The 17,327-nt window shown below is 47.4% G+C and overlaps 1 protein-coding gene and 1 non-coding gene across 5 annotated transcripts in view; one reads left to right on the forward strand and one right to left on the reverse strand.

Annotated features, from left to right (window-relative positions):
• Window positions 1-291: 291 nt before the first annotated feature.
• The window catches only part of OGDH (oxoglutarate dehydrogenase), a 64,105-nt gene continuing 47,069 nt past the window's right edge, over window positions 292-17,327 (reverse strand). For all 4 annotated transcript variants that reach the window (XM_056860357.1, XM_056860355.1, XM_056860358.1 and 1 more), the window contains 11 exons: window positions 16,299-16,401; window positions 15,643-15,771; window positions 14,431-14,581; window positions 14,023-14,150; window positions 13,423-13,601; window positions 11,090-11,161; window positions 10,278-10,400; window positions 7,949-8,021; window positions 3,256-3,419; window positions 1,856-2,010; window positions 292-484 (listed from right to left, as the gene is read on the reverse strand). In XM_056860357.1, the coding sequence (XP_056716335.1) occupies window positions 364-484; window positions 1,856-2,010; window positions 3,256-3,419; window positions 7,949-8,021; window positions 10,278-10,400; window positions 11,090-11,161; window positions 13,423-13,601; window positions 14,023-14,150; window positions 14,431-14,581; window positions 15,643-15,771; window positions 16,299-16,401 (1,398 nt within the window). In that variant the 3' untranslated portion in view covers window positions 292-363. The remainder of the gene's footprint in view (window positions 485-1,855; window positions 2,011-3,255; window positions 3,420-7,948; window positions 8,022-10,277; window positions 10,401-11,089; window positions 11,162-13,422; window positions 13,602-14,022; window positions 14,151-14,430; window positions 14,582-15,642; window positions 15,772-16,298; window positions 16,402-17,327) is intronic.
• On the forward strand, window positions 12,345-12,416 carry TRNAP-GGG (transfer RNA proline (anticodon GGG)). Its single transcript has one exon. It is a non-coding gene; the product is annotated as a tRNA-Pro (tRNA).

Below are 17,327 nucleotides of genomic sequence, written 5' to 3' on the forward strand. Positions count from 1 at the left end.
AAAGTCATTTGGAAGGCAAGTACTGGGCCTTCCAAGGCCCTCAATCCTGAAGGAGTGGAGATGGCTAAGGCAGGCTGGGTTGGATGGGTGGGGAGGGGTTGGGGAAGGATGTTAAGATTGTGCTGGAGTGATAGCCACATTGTTCCTGAGAACTGAGCTTGTAGTACACGGAAGGAAAAAGCCAGCATCCTGGAGAAGGGTGATTTAAGAGGCAGTTCCTCAGTAGCAAAACAAGAAGTTAATAACAGAGGCCCTTAAGTTAGGATTACAAGTTCTACAGTGAAGGACACGGAAAGGAGGTGAGCAGACAAACACGCACACACAAACACACACAGTGTGCTGCAGAACCAGTTCCAAGTGTATCTAAGACAAGCCCTTGAAGGAGTCGAGGTCGAAGGCCGTATCCAAGAGGCGCTGCAGTTCGGTCAGGTGGTTCTTCTTGTTGCCCGTGGCTGGTGCGGCAGCAGGCTCACGCCCAGCATACCTAAAAGCAGGGATGGAGGATAGCAGAGATTCAGGCTTTGGCTCAGGGTCAAACCATGACTGACTGGTTCCTGAGGCAGCAGTTTCAAGCAAAAATAAAAAAGGAAAGAGCCCACTCGCTGGCCGGCGTCTGCCACCCCACCCTGCTTTGTGGTAATGCTGGTCCCACTGCAACTTCTGTGCTCTATGGGGCTCATCTCAGGCCCGAAGCACAGAAAGGCTGATATATGCAAGCCTGAAGAGGAGGCAAGAGTGGAGTCTGGTAGCACCTTAAAGACCAACAAGATTTTCTAGATATATATAAAACAATCATGTCGAAACCAGAGGGTTGAGCAATTTTAAACAGATTTGATTACTATGTCTTTGATAATACATTTTTGATCAACAGTTAAAGTTTTTTTTATAACTGAAGTACAGAATTAACTATTAGTTACCAACTGAAGATTATGGTTATAATAGTTTTCTAGAGAATATTGACAAAGTATAGAATAGAAACGAAGTATGAAGGGGCTCAAATTACAAGCTACACTCTGTATCTATTTGTGGAGACATATTCTGGGGGTAAGAACACGTAGAAGGGTTATGCTGGGCACAGACACAAAATGGAATGTTAAATTTCCCCTATCTGTCTTCCCATCTTCTTTTCCTGTACCCCCCATAAAAATGAATAATTTTTTTTTTAAAGTGACAAGATTTCCCAGGTTGCGAGCTTTCAAGAGTCAAAGCTCCCCTCATTGTCTTTCAAAAGGTTATACCCTGGAAAATCTGCTTGGTTTAAGGTGCCACTGGACTCGAATTTTGCTCTTCTGCTGCAGACTAACACGGTTACCCGCCTGAAGAGATCGCCTGACTTTGGTGTCTCTAAAAAAAAATTACCATCCCTCACACTGGAGTGCTGGCTCCGCTACCCAAATAGGAACACAAACTTGGTGTGATGCAACAAGAGCTGCCTGTCCTTGTGGTGTTGATCTAACAAACTCAGACCCTGATTGTCTGCTGTCACGCTGAGAGGAGAAAGGCAGCGCCCCCCTCCGATTATTAGGAATCACATCTGTAATCCACCCTTCCCCCAAGGAGCTCAGAATGGAGCATGGGGAGCTGCCCCTCCTGCACCCTATGAGGCAGACGGGATACAGAGGGCCTTGTCCCAGATCACTTAGTCACCCTTTTGGGGCTGAGACGCTCCCCCAGTCAAAGGCCCCAGGGAAAGCAGAGATCTTCTCAGTGCAAGGCCAGCCAGTCGTCACCGAGCAGCTACTGAGCACCCCAGCAAAGTTATGCCAGCCCACAAGGTCCTGCTGCATCTACGCCCTCCCTCGAGGCACGCAAAACAGGCCCTCTGTCTACTGGCCACCTGGAGGGAGACGCTTACCACACTGGTTTTGCACGGTCGATGGTTGTGCGGAGTCTAGGCTTCACGTAGTCATAATATCCTTGGTTTTTGTGCTCCTCCTGACACCAAACCAGGTCGGCATTTGGGTATTTGTGGAATTCTTTCAGTAGGAGGTCAAAAGGGAATGGAGAGAGCTGCAATAAATGGAGAAGGCCCTCGGTTAATAGTGATCAGCCATGGGAACAGCAGATGCCAGACAGACAAAATGCAGCAGAGAGGAAAGGTAACTCTGGTCTTTAGATTCCATGTAGTGGGAAACAGGAAAGTGATTTTTTGGTTTTTTTACCCAAGTAAAAAGCCTCGTGGTGCAGAGTGGTATGCTGCAGTCCAAGCTCTGCTCACGACCTGAGTTCGATCCCAACGGAAAGTTGGTTTCAGGTAGCCGGCTCAAGGTTGACTCAGCTTTCCATCCTTCCAAGGTCGGTAAAATGAGTACCCAGCTTGCTGGGCGTAAAGGGAAGATGACTGGGGAAGGGACTGGCAAACCACCCGGTAAACAAAGTTTGCCTAGTAAACGTTTGGATGTGACCTCACCCCATGGGTCAGGAATGACCCGGTGCTTGCACAGGGGACCTTTACCTTTTTAAAAAGCTTACACAGCCTAGAAGAAATATTTTATCCCCAACATTATGATGCAATTTGGAGATGAAGGTACTCAACTGCAAAATTGTAAGGGAGGGGGCTGTAGCTCAGGCACTGAACGTGTGATGCGCACACAAACAGTCCCAACTTCAGCCCCTGATATCACGGACCTCAGGTCGCAGGTGTGATTTCTTGCTGGAGAGCTGCTGTCAAAGCAGACAACGCTGTACCAGATGGACAAACAGTCTGACTTGGTCTGTTTATGTATCTAAGCCACTTTCCAACCTCAAAAGAGGCTTGTAGTTTGCACGGCAGGAATCCCACCCCTCTGTAAGCAAAGGAGAATTCCAAGTTTTTATTCCTGCTTCGTACGTGAGCATGGATGTCGGCAGACCTGCGAAGCTTAGAGGGAATCGTTCGTGGCCGCAAGAATCTCTGCTGACCTAAGTCCTCAGTATTCTTTTAGGCACTGCTCGACACGATCAGGCCGTTGATTGTAAACAGAAGTGCAGGATGCAGAAGAGGTTCCATCTCAGTCCACGCAGTTCAGCTGAAGTGCTTACAATGTTCCCTGTGGTACTTTCACTGTCAGCTCAGAGGAGCAACAGGAAGGTGAGTCTTGGTTTGCACAGCTGTCAGGATGTTGGAGTATCGGTCTGAAATTCGGTGGAGGATTGCTTCTAAAAATCTCTCCTCCAGTTTAAAACCTTGTATCAGAACTACTGAGAGTAAGGTTATATACGGTCACATCTGGCAAGAGTGTCGGGTCACAGAAATGGTTCTTGCACATCTCCTACCTGCTCCACCCTTGTGATAGCAACATCTGCTTCCATCTGCCGGGACTTGCGCTCTCGAGTGAGATCGTAATAGACTTTGCCAGTGCAGAAGAGAACTCGCTTGACTCCCTCTGGATTCTGGGCTGGCGGGCCGCTCTCTGGAATGATGCGCTGGAAATGTGTGCCTGCAGGGGAGCAGAGATTATGGCTCATGTAAAGGCAGCTTTTTCAAAAGGACGGGAGATCTCGGCTGATGCATTTCTTCAAGCCTGTTAACAGTTGCATGATCAACATAGTTTTTAAAAAACACACCATGCTGCGTTGTTCACTCGAGCATTCTGGTCTGCTGAAGGGAGAACTAAACAGAGGGACTGATCCCCTACTGCTTCCTTCCTTGGAGTAGAGGTTCCCATGCTTGAGCTTTGAAAGCACTGCAGTTGCTTCCTGTGCATGCCTCTCCTTGCAGAAGAAGAAGAGTTGGTTTTTATATGCCAATTTTCTCTACCATTTAAGGAGAATCAAACTGGCTTCCAATCTCCTTCCCTCTCCCCATAACAGACACCTAGTGAGGTAGGTGGGGCTGAGAGAGTTCTGAGAGAACTGTGACTAGCCCAAGCAGGCTTCATGTGCAGGAGTGGGGAAACCAACCTGATTCACCAGATTAGAGTCTGCTGCTCATATGGAGGAGTGGGAAATCAAACCTGGTTCTCCAGATTAGAGTCCACCGCTCTTAACCATTACACCAGGGGTGGGGAACCTCCAGCCAGAGAGCTCATTTTATCCGGCCCCCGGCCCGCCTTCCAAGGCCGGGAGCTTCACAACCCCCAGCCCGCCTGCCGAGGCCGGGAGCTCCACAGAGCTAGCTGTCGCTAGCCAGGGCCTTTTATTGGTGAGGGGGGTGGCTGAGGGGGTCGAGCAGGGGGGGGTGTACAGGGGGCCACCGAGCCGGCGGTGCGGCCAGCGCGCAGGCCGGCGAGGCCCCGGTGGCACGAGTCTCAGCCGCCCCATCACACACCCGCACCGTGGCCTTACGCTGAGGGGGCGACCGAGATTCGTGCCGCCGGGGCCTCGCCGGCCTGCGCACTGGCTGCGCTGCTGGCTCGGTGGGCCCGTGTGTGTAGCCGGGTGTGTGTTTATGGGGGGAAGCCGGGAAGGTTTCACCCCGATTGGCCGGGCGCGTGCCTGTGGCCTTTTCTGCCTGGGAGGTTTTGCCTTGGATTTGCCGCTCAATAGATGCACATTTTTCCCATCTTAATTCTCAAAACTCAAAAAGAAGCTCCAGGCAGAGTTTTGAGAATTCGGGTGGGGGAAATGTGCATCTATTGAGTGGCAAATCCAAGGCAAAACCTCCCGTGCATAAACGGCCAGCAACTTGGCTGGCCCGCTTGGCACGCACGCGGCTCCCTCCCTGGGTCTTATTCCGGCTTGAGGGAAGAGGAGCTGCCGTCCTTCTTCCTCCCTGCCCTCTTTCCTTCCCATCCGGCAGCATGGAAAAGCCCGAGGGAGCCAGAACGGCTTCTTGGAGTCGGGCGGCCTGGCTGAGCTGGAGGCATGTGTGAAAGTCTGGGGGGGGGGAAGCGCTCCCCCCCTCCACACTTTCACACACACCTCCAGCTTGGCCGCACCGCCAGGCTTAAGAAGCCGTTCTGGCTCCCTCGGGGCTTCTCCATGCCGCTAGCGCAGCCCGGTTATTGTGTGTGCATTTTTTGGGGGGGAAGCCTCCTTCCCTTTCCTTCCTTCCTTCCTGATCGCTTGTGTGCGCGCCCGCGTGTGTGTGTGTGTGGAGGGGGGGAAAGGTGTGTATGCATGCGTGTGTGTGTGTGTATGGGGAGCCTCCTTTCCTTCCTTTCTTCCTTCCTTCCCTCTCTCTGTCCTTTGCATAGCCTCTCCTAGGGTTGCCACCAAGTGGTGGCTGGAGACCTGGCAACCCTAGCCTTCCTTCCCTCCCTCCTCTGCATAGCCTCTCCTAGGGTTTCCACCCTCCAGTTGGTGGCTGGCGACCTGGCAACCCTAGCCTTCCTTCCTAGCCTTCTTTTCCTGTATAGAAGACCGCACAGGCATCTAATCAAATTGTTACAGCAAGAACGTGGTTTATTTAATTAGATGCCCGTGTGGTCTTCTATACACGGGCAAAACGAAACGGCCAATCAAACTGAGAATCGGTGAACACCGATCGCGCGTGCGCAATAAGAATTTAGAGGCGCCGCTCACCGCGCATTATCTGCAGGCTAAACATGCTGACCACGAAATGCAGTTTTTCGTGGTCTGGCAATATCAAAGTAAATTACACCAACATCAGGACATTGACAAACTATTATCCCAACAAGAATGTAGATTCATATTTTTATTTGATACTCTGACGCCTAATGGCTTAAATACTGGGTTCGATTTGTCCAGTTTCTTATAATGATTTTTGTGTTTTATGGCCTTATATTTTGTATTTGGTCTTATCACATATACATAGTGATGTATTGTATGGCACATGGTTATGCTTGCCCTTATATGGAGATTAGCATCACCTGTTACTAATGAGACGCGTTTCCTTTAAATGAGTGGGAATGCAATTTGGGTTTAGATGACGCAGATTCGCCATCCACCATTACAAGTGAGCTAAGAGCTTGTTCAGCTAGGTATGCATTGTTTTATATTATACACTCGTTGAATTATATGTTGTTATATGTTTTGAAATTCCTGTATATATCACTCATGAGCACTAATGCATTTTTTCAGAACATATGTTCTGCGGATAATGTTATAGTGGACTGCCAATGATGAAAAAGCGGTTTTGCGAAATAGGACTTTTACCGGAAACCTATTTTGGCATTCACCTACACAGCTTCAAGGATTCCTTTACAAGCTGCAAGGACCTTAAACCATACGGGCTGTTGAACTATCTTCTTTGGATTTGATATGTGTACAACACCAGTTAGTGCATCAATGTTTTCTAGCCTAACGTTTGTTTTGCATTTTGTGTTTGTATGTACAATAGAGTGATTGATTAATCAGCATATTTGTGTCTGTTTCGCCATAAGTGCTTGAGAATTCCAGTAGTTACTTTTGGGGCACTAGCTCTTGTTTCGGTTGCACAACCTCCAGGTGGTGACTGGAGACCTGGCAACTCTAGCCTCTCCCCCCCGCCGCTGGCGGGAGATCTACACCTGGTATGGCGCCCGAATTATGTTATAAATGTGCAAACGGCCCTTGACAGGGAAAAGGTTCCCCACCCCTGCATTACACCATGCTGGCTCTCAGCATGACACTCAGACCAGAGTCCAGTGCAAAGTAGCATGTCATCTTACTCTTATGTATGTAGCACTCCTTATAAATACAAACATCACTGGGCCGTTTAGCTTAGAATAAAAGGTAATGGGAGACATGCTTTGGAGGAAGGGAATGGGGGGGAGGTTTTCTCCCTCTCTTATAATACTAGGACATGGGGTCATCCACTGAAGCTGAAAGGTGGGAAATTCAGGCAAAACAAAAGGAAGTACTTCTTCATACAGTGCAAAGTTAAAATTGTGGAACTGGCTGCCACGGGATGTAGTGATGGCCGCCAACTTGGAAGGCTTTAAAAGGGGAGTGGACATATTCATGGCGGATGGGGCTATCAGTGGCTGCTAGTCATGATGGATCTCTACTCCCTCCAGTACCAAAGGCAGTATATGCCTCTTTGAATCAGCTGCTGGGGAGCACAGATGGGAGGAAGCTGTTGCAGTCATTCTGCTCACGGGCTCCCCGGAAGCAGCTGATGGGCCACTGTGTGAACAGAATGCTGGACTAAGGGGCCTTTGGTCTGATCCAGCATGGCTCTTCTCATTTACTGTAAAGTTCAGCTCCCCTTCCTCCTATATTCTCCCAACAAGGTGAGACAGAAAGCAACGTGAAGACTTCCCCCCCCCCTTATATGACAGTACCATGTGTTTATTCAGCCCTGTTGGCTTTAAGACTCAAAAGTTGCTTTGCAGTGTGGACCTCTTAAGGGAAGGTATGCCGGCGGTGCTGATTCCGCAGCTGTAGGTGCTGATTGATTTTTTTGACCTTGATTGGTGGGGGATGTTTTTAAGGCATTAGCTTCGTCCTGGCAAGACACATCTTTTTTTCTTCTGACGGCCTTTTACTAGAGAATAGGATAGTTTTATTTTGCCTGTTATAAATTGAGAGCCTTAACCCCCCCAACTCTCTTTAAAATAAACTTTGATTTTATAAAGCTAATGAGAGAAGCCGTGCTTGCTGGTGAGTACAACTCCCCCAGAGACCAACGGAAGGCCGGAGAGATAAAAGGAAAAGCTATCAGCCCTATTATTAAACAAACTGCACCTTGCCCATCTGGAGTCTGAAGGGGCCGTGGTCAGCATTTGGGACCCAGGCAAGAGGTTGCTGGTTCACATACCACTGTATTACATAGACCTGGAAAAAGAAGATCCTAGGATGATCTAATGAGGTGACCGTTTTGGAAATATGCTTTGCCCTTCTATGTTTTTATCTATCACATAAATAGTACAGAGGAGGGGGGGGAGACCTGTTAAAATTTAAAAGTCAATCAGCTGTCTTGTCGTATCAGGAAAAGAAAGCTAAAGCTTCCCAACTGGGTCATTTCCTGCCAATGGGCACAGCTGAACCCAACATCAAGGATGCCATTGACAACCCGGGCTATCAAGTCACGTATCGTCCTCCTGGCAGCAGAATACAAACTTCCTCCCCCAGCTTTCCATACCTGGCAACATCTCGTCAAAGCTGGACCGAGCTTCAGGGTGACGCAAAAGCGACTTTGGAGTGAACACAATCAGCTAAATATAAAGAGAAGTAAAAATAAATGCATCCTTTGTTATAGTCCACATGGGATGGAAATAGTTTTTGCGCAGCTAGTGAATCACTGATGCTTATGACTCAACACAGCCCAAACAAAGTCACAACAAGGGTTGTATTTTAAACAGAGCATGACCCAAGGCACTGCCTATACAGAAATAGGCCGTACGCATAAAGATTATTGGGAGGGGTGGGGAATCAGCTTGTGCTTGTAAATATAGGTATGTTCAATTCACAATTATTTTGCTTGAGTTAACTGCATCATTCATATTGAATGCCCTATGAACCTGTCCATCAATTGCTCTTTTTATGATGCTCCTGCCTTTGGAGGTGGTTTCTAAAGACAGGGCCTTCTTTGTGGAGGTGCCCCAGTTCTGGAACTCTCTCTCCAAGTATATATACCAGCCAGTGTCATTATCGTCTTTCAGCGACCCAACAAAGTTCATCTTATTTGCTTAATCTTTTAATGACAATTAGTATTAATCTACTTCTAGCTGCTGTCTACATATTTGCTTTTTAGACTGTGGTACTTGATGTACTAGGTTATTTGCTTGGCTTTATTTTATACAGTTTTAACATGCTTGCAAGTCAAAGAGCTAAATGATGGAAAGGCAGGATAAATATCTTTTAAGTGACAAAATAACAACGAAATACAAAAGGGCTAAAAGAAAAAAGTGGAAATACACAGGGCTAACCCAATTGCAAAAGGAATCCAAATGTTAACTTCAGATGGTGAATTTTTTTTTAGGGCTGCCAGTGAAATAGTACATGATCTGAGAGGTGCACCTTGGGGTCCTTTATGACACTGTAGATGTCAGGGTGACAATCCTGGGGTTCTGAATGGCTGTGTCAAAGTTGAGGTTTGCATCCTTTGCAATGCTGCAAAGAACACGGGGCAGCTAGGTGGAAAGTAGAAGAAGAGTTGGTTTTTATATGCCGACTTTCTCTACCTTTAAGGAGAATCAAACTGGCTTACAATCTCCTTCCCTTCGTCTCCCCACAACAGACACCTTATGAGGTAGGTGAGGCTGAGAGAGTTCAGAGAGAACTGTGACTAGCCCAAGGTCACCCAGCTGGCTTCATGTGTAGGAGTGGAGAAACCAACCTGGTTCTCCAGATTGGAGTCCACCGCTCCTAACCACTACAGCACACTGTGGGGCAGCAAATGTTTTGGACCAGGCATGTAGAAGGCTCTATGTGAGGAACCCTCATGTAGAGGAGGGCACGGCAAAGTCAAGGGGAGACTTTAGTTCAGGTAGTCAGGAAATCCTCAATATGCTGACCTAGCAGCTGGACTTGACACTGGCTGGCCTCTCTCCATGGAGTACATGGTTCAACTGCTGACTTGGCCTTTCCACAGGAACTGAACAGGCACGAGCCACGCTAATATTTACCAAAAGAAGTGGCTCAAGGTGGGCAGCTTGGAGAGGAAGTCATGATTCCATCCACAGGTGTTTAACAAGCTGGAAATGGAACCCCTACTGGACGGGGTGCTCCGCACTACCAACTAAGAGTCCTTGTGGAATGATCAGTATTTTTGAAGTGTTGCAATACCAATACCAACTAGAAAGGAGCAAGAGTCCAGTAGCATCTTAAATACAAACAAAATTTCTGGCAGACATGAGCTTTCATGAAGAAGTGAGCTGTGGCTCACGAAAGTTCATACCCTGCTAGAAATGTTGTTAGCCTTTAAGGTGCTGCTGGACTCTTGCTCTTTTCTACTGCTAATGACAGACTAACATGGCTACCCATCGTGATCTGATGCCAATGTTGTGTCTGTCTCCAGGCTGTGTGCTACATTTGTGTTCTATTTTTTTAAAGGTTCTTTATTTACAAGTCTACAATGGACATACAAAAATATACAGTCATCTTATTTCCAGGAGGGTGGAGAGTTAAAAACCTCAGATCTAAAGAGTACTGGCTACATTAAGCAAAGTCAAATATCTTGCTAAACATCATGTACTCTGTGTGTTTGATTCCCGTCACTGAAAAATGGACACCCCTGTTCTGCGAACATTCCTTGCTTATATTTTTTTCCCATACAGCGGTTTTGTGTTTGTGCGGTGCATGGATAAAGTGGAATGCCAGGCAGGAAAAGAGGGCCTACATGTTCAGAGCCATTTCCTCTCATGTGCTGCTCTTTGCCCTTGATTACAGCTGCAAGGCTGTAGTGGGCTGGGGGAGGGGGGTTAAGGACACGCCCATTCTATGCCGAGGAAGTCATTCTTCATACTGACCGGCTTCCGGAAGGGGAGAAGTAGCTGCCTCCGCACAACATGGAAAAAGTTTGCTGGAGTGGAGCAGTTCACAACAATCCAATTACAGTCATACAGCTGGCGCACATCGAAGTCATCTAGTTTCTGCAGAAGGGTGGGGGAGGCAGGAAGTTTGGAAACAATTGGAAAAGAAGCATGCAAATGTACAGAGCTGGTATATCAAGCAAACAGCCCAAACCTGCCCCATAAAATCAGCGGTCCAATGCACCCTTGCACCACACGCTTCCTTGACTGCTGGCAGAGAGTTAAATCATAGCCTGGCTACAGTCTTCCCTCACAGAAATTCTGAGAGTTTCTGGATATGGCTTATCTCATGCCTTGCAGCCATTCCTCATTTTAGTCTCGTTATCATGCAGAAGGGTCTCTAATGACCCTCAATGTTTCTCAGAAACAAGCTGAGGACCTGCAAAGAACTGGGGGGAGGGGGACCAATTTGGGAATCCCCCTCATTTTCCCCTCTAGAATTCTATCAAGGGCTTGAACAAACTGATTCCCACCGACACACCCTTAATTTTTCCAGTAATTTACTACCAATTGCTTTTAACATCCTGTGCCTTCTGGAACAGGCTTCCCCCCCTCCACCACTCCCCCCCCCTTTCGGTTAACTTTACAGTGTCATATTTTCCTCCATTCCTGGGGAATCCAAGCATGTAAAAAAAACCCACCTTTTCTGTTTGTCTTCAACTTTTATCATAGTTAGATACTTCTAATATTTAGCAAGAAAAGAGATTGAAAAGAGGCAGAGAGCCCTTCCTCACTGTTACACAACTCACTGGGAAGACATCTGGATCATCATTGCACATCTGGAGGAATCGCTCCGGTCGGGCAGATGAATGTTCTGGGCCCTGCAAACAAACAAGACCATTTAGGGATAGAATTTTTTTTCTTAACTAAACAGTACAGTATATTAAGTTAGAAGCACATAGGAGTCAGCATTTTTAGGGGGAAAAACTTGGTACTTAGCTTCCTGGTACTACAATATAATAGTACATTAAATGCTAACCCTAAATTTCAAATGTGCAACTCAGAACTTGCCATGGAGCCCTGGGCACTAAGGTCTTTTGTTCCTCCTTGCTTCCTGATTCGCTACGCTCAAACTTGCAAAGGAAGTAGATGTGTTCCTCACCCCCCAAAACATAGAAACATAGAGCTGGAAGGTACCCTCAAGGGTCATCTAGTCCAACCCCCCCACACAAAGCAGGACATTCACAGCTACCCCTTCCACTCCCCCAGTGACCTCTGCTCTATGCCCAAAGGAAACTAAAATAACCTCCAGAATCCTTGGGCCAATCTGGCCTGGAGGAAAATTCCTTCCTGACCCCAAAGTGGCAATTGGCATTACCCTGGGCATATAAGAAGAAGCCACAAGAGAGTGCCGGCTCATCGCTTCCTGTCCTCCTTCTCACGATCTGCCTAAATTAATGAGTCATAGAATCAGAACTGCTTGTGGATCTAGCCTCTGCTTAAAAACCTCCAAAGAAGGAGAGCCCGCCACCTCCCGAGGAAGCGTGTTCCACTGAGGAACCGCTCTGTCAGTAAATTCTTCCTAATGAAGCAACGCGGTGCAGTGGTCAGAGCATCAGACTAGAACCTGGGAAACCCAAGTTCAAATCCCCTCTCTGCCATGGAAGCTTGCCGGGTGCCCTTGGGCCAGTCACACTCTCTCAGCCTAACCTACTGCACAGGACTGTTGTGAAGACAAAATGGAGGAGAGGAGAACGATGTAAGCTGCTTTGGGTCCCCATCGGGGAGAAAGGCGGGGTATAAATGAAGTAAATAAATAAAGTAAATGGTGGTGGTCACCCACTCCAAGCCTATCCAAGATGAATTAAAATCCAAAGAAATACTTATTTCAGATGCCCCCACCAGGACAGTGAGGTGCCCTGGGTGCCACAAAACAAGCACAGACAGTGGGTAGGAGCTGTTTTAAGGGCCTGGGACATCCCAGCTGACATCCAAACCCTTTCAGGCAAACTTTCACAGTCATAAAGGACTGTGTGACCCGAGAATCCATGAATGACATGGGAAGGGGCCATGGCTCAGCGGTAGAGCATCTGCTTGGGATGCAGAAGGTCCCAGGTTCAATCCCCGGCATCTCCAGTTAAAGGGACTAGACAAGTAGGTGATGTGAAAGACCCTGCCTGAGACCCTGGAGAGCCTGAGTCTGAGTAGACAATACTGACTTTGATGGAGCAAGGGTCTGATTCGGTATAAGGCAGCCTCATGTGTTCATGTGACTAGAAATGTGTTTTTGAGTGACAGCTGTGCTTCTTAACAATCTGAATGCTATACTAAATTCACCACTCTGCACTTCTTCCATGATCCTGCAGCACCTCAGCAGGAACACAGCCCTCCAGAGAGTAAAGCCAGCAACAGTTGGTAGTGTGGGATTCCACTGTTATGGAGAACGTGCACTTGGGCAGTATTGGGTCTTGACTGGAGACAGCTGAGAGTAGAGTTGTCCACTCATGTGGAGGACTGGGGAATCGAACCCGGTTCTCCAGATCAGAGTCCACCGCTCCAAACCACCGCTCTTAACCACTACACCACGCTGGCTCCAGTACTTCCAAAGACTCCAGTACTTCAATTCAGCCATTTCAACAGAAGGTCCAGATGATACCTCAAAACACAATTTTGGCAAGGTTCTTGGCAGCCCAAGTTCCAGACTCTCAGGCGGCCTTTTAACATTTCATAGTTTAAAAGGTAAAGGTAGTCCCCCTGTGCAAGCCCCAGGTCATTCCTGACCCATGGGGTGACATCACATCACACTGTTTACTAGGGGACTAAGTTTACGGGGTGGTTTGCTATTGCCTTCCCCAGTTGTCTAGACTTTACCCCCAGCAAGCTGGGTACTCATTTTACCGACCTCGGAAGGATGGAAGGCTGACAGTCAACCTTGAGTTGGCTATCTGAAACTGACTTCCCTCGGGACTGAACTCATGTCGTGAACAGAGCTTTGACTGCAGCACTGCAGCTTACCACTGTGAGCCACGGGGCTCCCTGATTCACAGTTAGAAGAAGAGTTCATATGTTCTGTTCCTCTGGCTATGCACCCCCCTCCACTCAGTGAGGCCCAACAGCAGAGAAAAAACAGCAGCGTCCTTACCATGCCTTCCATGCCATGAGGAAGCAGCAGTACAATGCCATTCTGTCTCACCCACTTGGCCTGTCCAGAGCAGATGAACTGGTCAATGATGCACTGAGCCGTATTGTGGAAGTCGCCAAACTGGGCTTCCCACAGCACTAAAGCGTTAGGGCTGGCCATGGCAAAGCCCAGCTCAAATCCTGCAAAGACAACAAATCAGAATATGTGTCCTTGTGGAATGTTATCAAAGCATGAGATAGCAAGTGATCTCTACCTAGAAGAAGAAGAGTTGGTTTTTATATGCCGACTTTCTCTACCACTTAAGGGAGACTCAAACCGGCTTACAATCACCTTCCCTTCCCCTCCCCACAACAGACACCGTGAGGCGGGTGGGGCTGAGAGAGCTCTATCAGAGCTGTAACTAGCCCAAGGTCACCCAGCTGGCTTCATGTGTAGGAGTGGGGAAACCAAGCCAGTTCACCAGATTAGCCTCCGCTGCTCATGTGGAGGAGTGGGGAATCAAACCCGGTTCTCCAGATCAGAGTCCACCGCTCCAAACCACCGGCCTTAACCACTACACCACACTGGCTCCCTAGATACCTGCGGGGAATGTGTACTCACCAAGGACTCCATACTCCGAGAGAGAGCTATTGCAGACCGTGTATGGAGCCTGGTTTGGCCACAGGTGGTTCATGGGGATACAAGTCCGTTTGTCTACGTTCTGATCGTGCAAGACGTGGTGCCGATGACTGAAGAGTAATGACAGCAGTAAATGTTACCTGAGGGCTATGCAATGGAATTGTTCACAACAACCTTGCAGATAAGTCTTCCAGCCTCCCAACCCTGCACAGGAGTGCAGCTCTAATATGTTTACACTACTCTGATCACGGTATATATTTTTGGTGACGTTAGAATGCCCCCTCCTTAGTACTAGCGGCAGACCAAGATACACTGGTACTTTGAAATGTCATGTAAATTTTTTGGCACGTCGAGAAATGCTGGCCGCACACAAGAAGGTTAACAATGTACCTGAATGTTCCTCTCTCAACATCCTGCCCACTCAGTCGGATGTGGATTCCCTCTTTAAGGAGAGAGCCGAATGACATGTACTCAGCTAAGGCCCAATCTACTGTCCGATTAGTGACCATCTCTCCACGAGTTTTTAGAATCCGGCTTAAACCTGCAGAGAGAAATGTAGCTTACAGCCTGCCTCAAAGAAGCCGCCGTGGCCTGCTTCCAGAATGCACTATGATGCTAGAAGACTCAGGACAACATCACACTTGAACTCACGATCTTGAAATACTTTGTACCCATGGGATGGTGAGGAGAAAGGATATGACCGAGCTCAGAGTGCCAAAAGGCAAAAAATCATGGAGGCAGAGTGAAATTGAAGAGCTCAGAGACTCCTTTACACCTTATTTTTTTTAATAAGATGAACTGAGATCTATTCTTTGTGGAATCTCTACATGTTTAAGAAAGCTTAGAGATGGAGAAATAACTGCTGAGCTCAAACAGTTTGAAGCTTGAATCAAGAAGAGACTTCAATGAACTAAACAAAGAATATTGTGGACTTGGGGCTCAAAAATTTATCAAAATCTCAGTGGTCAGCCAACTGTGGGCCACATTTTGAATTAGGGCAAACACATTAAGATAAACACCAGGCATGGCTGTTTCCCTTGCGGTCACCCCTCAGATGACTTCGGGTCTTTGTTCTGATCCTGCATGCCATTTCTGACCGTCAGAGGTCGCCTCGCTCTCCCCCTGCATTTCTCCGTGTTTTGCCTGCATTTTTAGGGGCTTGTTTTATCTTGAATTTGAAAATGTAGGCAAAACATGGGAGAAACGCAGGGGGAGAGCAAGGTGACCTCTGACGGTCAGAAATAGCATGCATGATCAAAACAAAGTCCCAAAGTCGGCGGAGGGGGTGACTGCAAGGGAAACAGCCATGCATAAAAGGCCCATGACTTGGTCCCCCCACCAAGCTCTCGGAGTGTAAAAGTGGTCCTTCCCACGCAAGCTGGTCAGCCCACTAGCACATCTAACAGCAACTTTAGGAATAGGTTGCTTTCTCTACAATTCATCTTGCAGCCTGAGCATTCTCAATTCCTGCTAGATTCTGTGGTCACAATGCTTATTACTCCAACAAATCCAGCATTGCCTTTCCTAGTTCAAGCCTGCTACTGCATTAAAAATGAACCCCAAAAAAGAATAGAACTCAGTTGCTGATCTAGAAAATCATACCGCCATGAATGGTAAAGTTCTCGACAGGTACTGAGCTGGCCACCTTTCCTATATGGACCAAATCTTCATCATTCACACCAGTGGAAGGGCAGGTCATGCTCCTGGGCTGCCCATCCAGAGTGAAGAAACCTGGGGGAATAAAGGGGAAAGAATTAAGGAAGTTTGACATTTACAGGACCACTGATGTTAGCTTTAGCAGATGGAATATGTAGTAACACAGACCCATCACCGTCTTCTTTGCAAGAAGAAAACCTGGCAGAGAAATAACACTAAACAAAACTACCGAAAATGACATGCCCTGTCAGAGAATCTGCAGCAGGCCTCATTCATAAAGGGCATTTCTCTTAACTGCAGAGGCATTTTGTTTATCAAGTGGGTGACGTTTATCAACTCTTTTTGTTGTAATACACTAGCCTCAGTTGTAATACACTAGCAATGGAAACACTTCTGATCTGGAAAGCTGCCAGTCCACATGAATACTACACCTGAAATTGCCTTATACTGAGACAGACTCTTGGTCTATCAAGGTCAGCACTATTCACTCTGGCCAGAAGTGGCTCTCCAAGGTCATTCCCATCACCTACTACCTGAGTCTGGAACCTTCCACAGGCCAAGGAGATGCTCTACCACTGAGTCAGGGCCCCATCCCAACTCACCAGGCCAGGGAGAATCGAGCCAGTGCTTGATGTGAAGGATTTTTTCGTCTTTGGATCGGGCATGGGCCTCTTCACAGATCTTATCGTACTTGGAAATTTCCTCCTGGAAAGCAGAGTACCAGGGCAAGTTAACAATGATTAACAGCTGAGCCTAAGCACAAATATTGGCACCAGCTCATTCTAAGTACATAGAGTCCTAAAGAACATTTAACTGCTTCCCAGGGCCATGATTACAACTCGTCTTAACATGTTTCACTTTGCACTGTTCTCCATCAATTGGAAAATGCCAGAATTAGGCTTATTTCAGTAAGAGGCAGACCAAAATGGCAGCAGCTGTTGTATGTGAGGATTCACAACGTGAAACTGAATTAAGGTTTAATTGCCGGGGAGCGGGGTGTGTGCTGTGGATTCTAGTGGAGAGAACCTTCTGGAGCCAGAAGCGCCAAAGGGACCAAACTTTAAGGCAGCTCTTAACAGTAGCCATATACCACATTTACATATCATGGGGAAGGTTGCTCACGGCTTCCTCCTTCCCAGTTATCTGAATGTTTATTCAAGTTTGCTCATTGAGTTCTATTTATCACTGATCCTGTATCAGGTCATCTTTTGGATGCTGCATCCTCCCCTCTTGTACTCAATGACAGATAATCTTGCCGCATACCAGAATCAACTCAACCAAAAAAGAAACAGCACGCGGCTCAAGTGTATAGAACAATTATATGTGCAACAGACTGCAATCATTCAAAAAACATGAAAAACAATAGTGCACGATACAATATAAACCCCAGAAAACACAAACAACAACGACAAGCATATTCTCAAGGGCCACAATCCCCATACTGTCCGTGATCTGATGTCACTTAGTTAGCCTTCAATTCCTCCCAAAGGGCTTGGCGAATCAGCAAAAAAGTAATCTAAGATTAGGCAGGAAACAGCTCACGGTCCATGATGCTGCGCTGTACTGAAGGATCCAGCCGAGGGATAAGCACGCTCAACCAAAATCTGGTGACTCGCTGGAAAGCAGGACTC

The sequence above is a fragment of the Euleptes europaea genome, chromosome 14 (genome assembly GCF_029931775.1).
Source record: "Euleptes europaea isolate rEulEur1 chromosome 14, rEulEur1.hap1, whole genome shotgun sequence".
NCBI classification, from domain to species: domain Eukaryota; kingdom Metazoa; phylum Chordata; class Lepidosauria; order Squamata; family Sphaerodactylidae; genus Euleptes; species Euleptes europaea.